Below are 10,221 nucleotides of genomic sequence, written 5' to 3' on the forward strand. Positions count from 1 at the left end.
GCACGGTTTGCGTTTCCACTGCAGTTCAGTACCGCTTTAGAGTGGGCGGGATTATTCACATGTCGTTATAGTTGCGCCGCCTCTACTGCTGCGACTCCTGAAAAACGTTTTCATTCCGCTTCGCCCCATCAAGCTCTCACTGGGTCCACTCCTCTGCTATCAACGAGAGGAACGTCTGTACTTCCTCAATAGACAACGAAACAGCCATTTTTGGTTGTTAAAAAAAGGTGCGCTTGTTCAAAACAGTTGCATTCGATCCTTCTCTGGCTGTGCTGATTTAAATCTAGCGGTTCTTTTGTGTTTGTGTCGCAAGTTCAGTGACGCAGATAGTGACGATTCTCTCCGGCCAATCCATGATCAGCAGAGTTTACACGTCACGTTTTGGTAACGGTACAGTTCACTTGGAACCCCAACCGAAGTGGTACTAAAAAAAGTACCAGGTACCAGGTACTGTACCCAGTGGAAAACCCCCCAAAAGTGAACCGTACCGTGCCATACCATGCAGTCGAAAAGCGCCATAAATATTTTCGCAAGTAGATTACATACAAAGTCAATACAAAGATGCGAAAAGACGCGAATTTGTGCCGGGCGACGTGAATGACGTGAATTGGGTGACGCGTTTGCCTCAAACACGCGATATTCGCCTCAATTGCATCTTATGTGCAAGAAAAACATCCCGCGAGTAATCTAGAGCAAGTAACACGATGCAAATATTCGCTTTGCTTTTGGTGTGCACACACTGAAGGCCGCATGTCCACCAACGGCTAGTGTATTTTTTCAATTGTTTTCAATGGGAGCGCCATGATTTTTAAAATGCCAGGAGTGTGACGAGGCACTGAACATCTATTTTACGCGTTCACCGTTTTTTCTCAGCGCTGAGAATTGAAGAATGTTCAACTGTGGTTAAAACACTGCGCTCATCACTGTCACTTTTTAGTCAATTAACCAATCACAGTGGAGAACGGGCGAGACTAATACCACACCAGCCAACCGTCACACCCTGCTTGTACTATGACTGAACAACAATGGAGAAGTTAATATTGATTGTCTCCGAATATTCATATCTTCACCAGTTGGAATTCCCAGACTACCACAATATTGTTATGAAAATAATGCTTTGAGAAACATTTATTTCACGGTGGGCCTGCCATATTACTTTAGCAATATTCCATATCATAGCAACCAAAGCGTCTCAACTGAAAACGTTTCGCCGCAGAAGTGCTCACAGCTGCAAGTACTGCTCACTGCAGAGCCAAATGACCTCCAGCTCCCCCTCTCTGGATGTCCAGCTCCACCTCTGTGTGAACTAATGGGTGAAGTTATGTTTAGCGATAGGGTAAGGGGTAGGGTTAGGGAGTGGTTGGGTGTCTAGCTCCACCCATTACATCCAGCGAGGGGGAGCTAGAGCTCCAGCTCCTCCCATTTGGCTCTGCAGGGTGCTTCAGCAGAGCACCTGGCGTTTTTAGCTGGCTAAAAAACACGTGGCCTATCAGACTTTTAAACTCCTTGCTGCTAGGAGATGCATGACATATGTAAACAAAATAGTTCTCTAAAATGATGCACTATACACTATGGCCCTGTCCCAAATCGCACCCTAAACCCTCGCACTCTCAGTCTTCCACACTTTCATGACATAATGTCGGGTAGAAATCTGCTGTGGAGCTCATCAGAAGTGTGCAGCGAGGGTGCATAGTAGCCACAAAGGGGGCGCTCATGATCACCCTTCGGAAAGCTAAAATGAAGAACGGAAAACCCTATGGTCTCATGGAATTAACGGACATGCATGTGTGGCGGCCATTGAATGTCTGCAAGACTGCAAGTGCACATGAAGTGTGCCATTTGGGACAGGGCCTATGCAGTGTACTCAATCCTGTAGTGTATGAATTTTATAAATTATGTCATTCATAGATCAGTGGTGTGAATGCACCACTTGCACTATTTATACAAAATGGCATAGAATAGTGCATAAGTACACAAATTGGGACACACTTTATGTGTCTAAAATAGTCCCAAAATATCAAGCACGCTTGATGACCTCAAACTGTATTGAAGCTAAAAATCGATGAAGTCGATGGCCATCAATCTTTACACGATTTTCTGCTAAATTTGTCAACTGAAATCTGGACACTGGCTCTGGCTTTTGACAACGCTGATGCGCCCAGATTGCAAATCAGGGGAAAATCTTGCACAAAAGTTGTATTGTGCATTCCCGCCTTAAAATTACTAACTTTGCGTTTTACTGAAATGTTGTTTGAAAATGCAGCTGAAACTTATTTGGAAAAAATAAAATAACAATACTTTATTCTGCCTTCTTAGACCCCCCCCATTCTTTTATTTTGACTGGCTTTTTGGGTTCAAGCCTTAATTAGGGGGGTCAGACCCCCCAATCCCCCATAATTCGCACCCTGGGATAATAATTATCCAGTGATTTCCGCACATTGCGTTTGTTTACTCAGCTCTGAAGAGGTGATAAATAAAGGCTTAATTGCAGCAGAAGGAATGCACGCTGGTAACTGTTCTCAGAGGAAGACACTTGAAGGGGGGCTACTCGGGCTCGCGGGGTAATGGCTGTCAAGCGGAATTTGCGCCCCCGGTAGAGAAGCGACGAACTGAATGGGGTTGCCCGCTACCTCCGTGAGCTGGGTACTTGATTCCGCTCTCAAATCTCCGCATGTTCCCTTCTTTTCTCCTCCTCCCTCGGTGCTTTAAATTGCAATCCTGCTCTCGCACTCAATGGCGTGTTCACGGGGTGTTTTCGTCCCCTTTCATCTAGTTTATAAGGACCGTGAGATATTCTTGTCCCTCGTCTGCTGTCGGATTTGACAGCGGCTCCATTCACGGGTAAATTGGCCATAATTAGTGCAATTATGCTGATTCGCACTTGTACTGCAAACTGAACAGAGCGCGGAGGGATAACCAAAACAAAGATCAATCAATCATGACGGGAATGAGAGCGACGCGTAACGCTCGCCATGCACATAATGATGCCATCAAAAGTTTGTCTGGTGACGAGCGGATGCGACTGTGAGAGGAATAAGTATAAGCAGACCACCACCTTAGATCTAGAAGTCACAAGTTTATGGACAAAATGTTATGGACTCGAAGTAAACAACAAGGTGTTCAGTTTATTTAAACTGAACTGAGCTGGATGTTGACATCACTGAATTCAATGATGAACTGTCTTTAACTGAAAAATGAGTGTTTACTTTTGTCTTTTTGCATTATTGACACACTATTTTCACTAATTAATGCTGTTCAGTTGCTTTGACACAATCTGTATTGTTAAAAGTGCTATATAAATAAAGGTGACTACTCAAGAGCAAGTTAGTTCCAAAAGCACAGAAGAAGTTTTTATTCTTTTAAATGACTGATGGTGATTCAGCTGTCATGCTGATATTCTGTAGGCCTAAATGTGTTGTTGCTTTTCATAATAAAAAAAAAAGTTTATGCAATGTATTTAATATTTCAGATCAAAATCTTGGCCAGTTTGTATATTGTTTCTCAACCAATGTAAATAGTCCCAGAATAAGCCAAAGCATGTGAAAGTGTTGCATCTCACTGAGCAATGAATGAACTGGAACAGACTGGCCTGTATAACAACAACAATAATAGTGTATATAGGCTATATTATATTATATTGTCTGTTGTCAATATATGTTGTCTGCTGCCTTAAATGGGTGGATTACATTTGGTTGTCAATGTTTTTATCGTTATCAGCTCAAGAAAAAAAAAATCATCCTGAAAGTGATTCCAATTATATTATTCCTCTGTGTCATTATGGTTAAATCTGGTGTGGACTTCCCTATTCTCATAGAATTTTAATGATTATTAAAACTTTATAGTTATTATCATCTTTGGTACCAACAAAGATAACTAGGCCTATAATGATAACTATATTAGCATCCACACAATAAAATTATTTTCTTTTTTAATCACGCACAGCAGTCTTTTGCCATTTTAAATGCCTGAGATCTTTAAAGTCAAGTTGATTCTGATTGGCTGTCAATGTTTTTATTGTTCATCAGCTGGAAGTGAAGTGATTCCAATGATATTGTTACTCTGTGTTGTATAGAGGCTTGTTTCCGTCACAGGATGAAAAATAAAAGAGTTAAGGTCTTTGCCAAAATCAGAGTTCAAATTAAAGTCCAAAATTCTCGTCCGAAATTTTCACACGTTAAAAAATAAATACAACCTCACGTTGTGTCAATCACGTTTACACACTGCCTCTGAAACATTAAAAAATTCGGACCAGGTTTGATTTTTTGCGTTTTCGCATCCGTAGCAAGCATTTTGATAGGAACATTTCAGACTCAGTGTGCAAGGACCTTTATTTGCCACCTTTTATTTCTGAGAAAATTCAGAGAGAAAAGTCAGAGTTGCGAGATATAAACTACAATTTTGATTTTTCTTCTGGTAATTCTGAGTTTACATCTCACAGTTCAGATTTTTTATTTTCAGAATTTTGAGTTGACATCTCTCAATTTTGACTTTTTTTTCTCTGAAATTTAAGTTTACATCTCACAGTTCTTATTTTTTTCTGAAATCTGAGTTTACATCTCACAATTCTGACTGTTTTTTCTCCAGAATTATGAGTTCACATCTCACAATTCTGACTTTTTCCTTCAAAATTCTTTGATCATGGGGATAAAACAAACAGTGAAACGTCCAGTGCTGTTATACTAAATTTAAGCACTCCATGGCCAATCAAATTTGAGGACGAGAACAAACTTCTGTTAATAGGCTACTTGACTGGCTACCGCTGTTAATACTGACTGACTACATGACTGGCTATAAATATACAAATAACCCAGAACAGTATACTTTGTCAAGCTTATTCTTCACAGAAGGCTCTGGGATTCTCATGGCTGTGATGAATGTGACAACGCAGCCGGATCTGTGCTGAAGGAACGCGGTGTGTCTTTAAGACCCTGCGGAGCCCCGGTAACCCCACACGGCTCGTTGTCCGTACTCTCCCGACTATCTCTGTAGTTATTTGAGGGAGGCGCTAGAGCCATATCTCCACTTTACAAAAAAAAAACGGCACTGTCTTGAGAGAACAATTCAAACCAAAGCTGTGCAAACAGACTCTCGCGTCTCTCTCTCCGTGGCGTCGGAGTGTGTGCGGCCGATGCGCTGCAGGCTGAAGCGTTCCGAGGCTCGTATCCTGCGCTCTCCCTCTGCTGAGTATATGTGGAGCTCAAGCGACACTTCTATGAGAATCCCCGCTGAACGGAGAGACGAAGTTTGGTTGTTTTCCTAAACCGGGGGTGCTGGGGAGAGTCGAGGCGAGAGAGAGATAGGTAAAGATGGTTTTGAACAGCCTCCCGTGCGTCCTGGTTTCGCTGTGCTTGGTTTTTTTCTCTTCTTCTCCGTGCAAAGCTCGGATTTACACCAACCACTGGGCTGTTCGGATAGCCGGCGGACCTGAGCAAGCGGACCATATCGCCAATAAATATGGGTATAGAAACCTGGGCCAGGTACGTGTGTCCTGCACTAACATGTTTTGAAGCGTTTCACGTGTGTTATTTCATAGTATTTGCAGTCCAGTGCTCTTTTCCCTCAGTTCAAGTGTGCTATCACTTTGATTGAAGTTCAAACGTCAAGGCTGGAAGCTTTACACACAAGTTTCACAGAGTTGTGTTTTATAGTTCAGACTGATAAAATCACGTTTTCAAGACTTTAATCTTCACTAATCTGCACGAAGACTCGTTTTTAGCGCAAGAATATCCAGTGCTTCGAGTAAAACCCAGTGAACAAACAGGTCTCTGCTGACTCCCAACAACAACAGGTGTTTTTGAAACTTTACTGCGTGTTAGTGAATATATCTGCTATTTTTTGTTAGTTATGAATGTTAGCAAATAACTTTTAGGTGTACTTCTATATTATAAAGTAATAAGTTAGAAACTGAAGTCATGAATTAGCTACATGCTTCAGCAGGATTAATGTAACATTCACTGTAACATGCTAAAAAATGTTACACAGGCTAAAAGTGTTACATCTTTCACGTTTCATGTGTTCAAATTAAGTACTTTGAATACTACTTGATATTAAAATTACATATAATGCGGCTGTTTTTTAATTTGTCAAGCCAAGCTTTGTAGAACTAAAGAACTGCATTATATAGCATAAACTGCTTTCGTCTCAGTTTCATATTCCTCCTGGGAGCAAGAAAGAGTCTTATAATAATTAAGTTTAATCATATGTTTTGTTATTCACTTGGTGCTTTGGTGGTAAAAATTCTGGTACATTTAAATAAGTAATAGGTTAATGTAAGTTTATGGTGGAGCCTTAAACTTCGCTCAGGCTTCAGCAAGCCTGTATGTCAGATCTCAGATCTCCCATGTGGTTAAAGAGTTCACTGCGACCGTGTTCAGTGTCTGATTTCACAATGTGCTATCTTATCGCTCATCTGTGCTTATTTGTGCCAGTGAAGAGGTCCTTCCTCAACCGCAAGGTTGTCACCTCTGAAGTCCCTATTTATGAAAGTTTAAGTACTCCTGAACTTTACAACTCATCAGACTCGTGTCCTCCTGTGGGAATCTGCTATAGGATCCAGGAATGTGAGATTGCCTTAGGAGCCAGTTGTAGCCCATGTGTTTGTGTAAGATGCTCTTCATGAACCCAGAAGTTTCCTACATCAAGTTAATTCCAAAGCAGTTGCTTTAAAAGCACCATAAGCCCATTTGATTGACTGTTTACTGGCAAAGCTTATCAATGACTTTAGGAGTCATTGTTTTTTTATGGCAGACTTATGCATCCCTATGGAGTACAGTAGTCTGTGGAGAATGTGTCATGGCTGCCTGGTGCTATTGCACTTGTTAAATTAATCTGTTCTTTGGAAAGTGATACAGCCTCTTGAGTAACCAATCTTCCAGTCAATGACATACTAAATAATTAATGATGCAAGCTGGTTTCATTGTGCCTGCGGTGAATGTTGCTGTAGCTCTTTCCTATTTATTCATACCAATATTGTTACATATAAGACGTGCCTGCCGCGATATGCTTTTTTAGTTCCTTAGTAAAGCAGCGTGGTTGGATTCTTGTTTTGCAACCTGTTATTTTGTGATGTGCTGGTGTAATGTAGTAATTCTGATACAGTAAATGACAGTTTTGTGTGTTGTTTCTGTAGATCGGTGATCTGAAGGACTACTACCATTTCTTCCACAGCCGGACGATAAAAAGGTCAACGCTTTTCAGCAGAGGCACACACAGCTTCATCTCCATGGAGCCAAAGGTCAGGCTGTCACTATGACAACCCCACACCTGTGTGTTCTATGGTCTATATGGACTCCTGATCTTGCTCATAAATGACTAGAACTCACAGTATATTCAAAACAACTGTTGCGCAATGCAAAGCAAGTAAACTGTTCTGTTCATGAACAACACTTTGTGTATTCGACAATTATCTAATCAATAATTAAAATGATGTCATCTTTTAATCACTGTGTCTTTCATAACATTTGGTTGTCTTTCTTCTGTGGGACACAAAAAGAGATACTTGGCAGAATGTTCACGCTGCTTTTTTCCATACAACTAAACTGAATGGTGACCAGTGGCAGTCAGTCTGTAAAAATGACATAAAGCACTTTTATAAAGCAAAAACTGAGAATGAGAATTTTTTTTTTCCACCGTAGCTTTCAGATCTCATTCATATTTAGAAATCTGGTATCTCAAGATGTATCTTCTAGTTTGACATCAGTGATGCCAAAAACTACTGGTGTCTCGTAACTGTTTGCGTTTTTTATTTGGCGGAGGACAGAAAATTATACAGGCTTGAAAAGACATTAGGGTGAATAAATAATGACATAATATTAATTTCTGACTCAGTGAAGTATTCCTTTAAAAAATGAAATAGCCAATTCGTGGATTTTTTAACCATATAATTTAAGTCAAACATGTTTGTGAGCTACATGCAATGAAGCCTGTCAATAACATTTATATTTCATCCCAATATTGAAAGGAAAATTAAGGTATGATATTGTGCATGAGGAAAGTTAATACTATATATTATTACAAATTTTGGCATGGTGACATTACCTTCTTTATAATTAAGCATATTTTCCTCCATTATTCTCATTAGAAAAAAATGAGTTGGCATCATTCTCATTATTGTATTACTACAGAGAATGATATTAAAAATGCACAGTATGTATACATCATCATAGTGTTTATGCCTTTAATTCATGTTGATTTTTATAAAAAAAAATATATAAATTTTCTCATTATTGTGTTCCAGTATCCATCATTCATATAATTGGATGAATGTTAAAGAAAATAAATGTCATGAAACAATGTTGGTGTTTGTCAGTTCCTTAAGGATCTCTTCTCCTTCTTTCTCAGGTGGAGTGGGTGCAACAGCAGGTGGTGAAGAGGAGAACAAAGCGAGATTATAAACCCTCATATCCTGGTCCTGTACAGTCCAGTATGGCCCAGTCCAACTCCATTTACTTCAATGATGCTAAATGGAGCAGTATGTGGTACATAGTGAGTATTCTTAATCAACATGGTGTACATCGTTTTTCTGAATTGCTAACGTTGAAAAACAAGTTGATAAAGTCTTGATCTTTGTCATGATTTTCATAATTTCCTACTGCCAAAAAAACTTCTGAGCTGTTCAGCTCGAGTCCTTAACCAAGGTCTAACAGTAAATGAATCATCAAGCACAACTTATTCTGAAAGGCAAAAAGTCATGTTTGTATTCTATCACGAAAATGTATTTTCTTTCTCCTCAGAAATAACTTATTTTTTGCTGATGTTAGCAAAGGCACACAGACAAAAGAGAAAATTACTCCATTCAATTTATTTGTAAAGCTTTTTTCACTATACATATTTTTCCTTATGCCTTACAAATCCCACAGTGATCAATGAAAAGGTGAAACTTTGAGATAAACACTTACTGTATATAATGAAATTATCCAATAATATCATAGACTAACTTCACATCCAGACAGATAAAATCAAGTCACGTCCCATGTTATTTGCAGCTGAATATTCTGTTTAAGTCCGCAATCCAGCTCATTATTGAATTGAAATGAGTTGCGAATGCTTTCATTAAAGACAATGTATCATGTTGTTAGTTAAATGCAAAACCAAGCCAATCTTCTGCTTTTCAAGGTGGCTTTTCACTAAAACGCAATGGCAGGTAGTAAAACTTTGGTGTTTTTAACTAAAACTAATTTGTCAGTTTAAATCTCGCTCAAAGGAAACGATGCCTGTCACACCAGATTAGCCGAGTTTCTACATGTGAAAACTACCCAGAGAGATACAGTGAACTTTCATAAGCTCTATCATAACGTCTAGCGGAGACATTTTCTGTGAGGTAATTGTACAAACAGGCTCTTGTTTTCATAGCTGTTATGTTCCTCAGCTCACGAGAGCTGATGGTGTGGTACATCAGCACGTAGGGAATGTGAAGACATCCTTGCACTTTTTTTTTTTTTTTAACATGGTAAACAGCCATCTAGATTTGCCAGAATGTATGAAAGGTTGCACTTTGGCTGCGGCTGAAACCTTGAGTCATAGCACACATAGTAATTGTTGTCATCACTTTCTGTCTATGATCGTATTTATAGCTTCAACCGAAACGGCGAGAGTGAACTAAGCGCTTGTTCTCTAATGGGTTGTTACAGCTCTGTCAGTGGTTAATATGGCTCAGATAACATTAATACGTTGACCTGAATGCATCCATTTGGCTCAGGTTTCTCTTGTTGACCTGCGAGTTGTACTTTGGGAGCAAATAAACTTGAGTAATTCCAACTCTAGGCCCAATGAAACTGTACATTTGGTTCCATGTGACGCATGTAATAACAGTGTCTGAGATGCATGAGGAAAGATGCAGTAATTTACAAAGATATGTTTTAAAAATAATGTTAGCTTGTTACCACGTGCTTGGGATTTTAAAGGCACCAGAAATAGCCAGGATTTTACTCGGGCCTTGTGTTTAGCATGCATGTTGCAGACACATTGAGCTGTGGTATTCGTGGGAGATGTGGGATTGAATCCACTCTCCTGTATCTCTATCTCTATTTTTTTTTTAAATAATAACCAGAATAATAACCAAATTTTCTTTGTATTTGCAAACATATACACTAAATGTATTTAGTGAGTGACGTGACATGTGGCCAAGTATGGTGACCCATACTCGGAATTAGTGCTCTGTATTTATCCCATCCAAAGTGCACACACACAGCAGTGAACACACACACACCGTGAACACACACC

General features: G+C 39.6%; 1 protein-coding gene across 3 annotated transcripts in view; it reads left to right on the forward strand.

Moving 5' to 3' along the window:
• Positions 1 to 4,725: 4,725 nt before the first annotated feature.
• The window catches only part of LOC107691579 (proprotein convertase subtilisin/kexin type 5-like), a 47,690-nt gene continuing 42,194 nt past the window's right edge, over positions 4,726 to 10,221 (forward strand). For 2 of the 3 annotated variants that reach the window (XM_016490244.1, XM_016490245.1), the window contains exons 1-3: positions 4,726 to 5,477; positions 7,130 to 7,234; positions 8,341 to 8,484. In XM_016490244.1, the coding sequence (XP_016345730.1) occupies positions 5,307 to 5,477; positions 7,130 to 7,234; positions 8,341 to 8,484 (420 nt within the window). In that variant the 5' untranslated portion in view covers positions 4,726 to 5,306. The remainder of the gene's footprint in view (positions 5,478 to 7,129; positions 7,235 to 8,340; positions 8,485 to 10,221) is intronic. The other variant, XM_016490246.1, reaches the window with a different exon arrangement.

The sequence above is a fragment of the Sinocyclocheilus anshuiensis genome, unplaced genomic scaffold (assembly GCF_001515605.1).
Source record: "Sinocyclocheilus anshuiensis isolate Anshui unplaced genomic scaffold, SAMN03320099.WGS_v1.1 scaffold630, whole genome shotgun sequence".
Classification (NCBI taxonomy): domain Eukaryota; kingdom Metazoa; phylum Chordata; class Actinopteri; order Cypriniformes; family Cyprinidae; genus Sinocyclocheilus; species Sinocyclocheilus anshuiensis.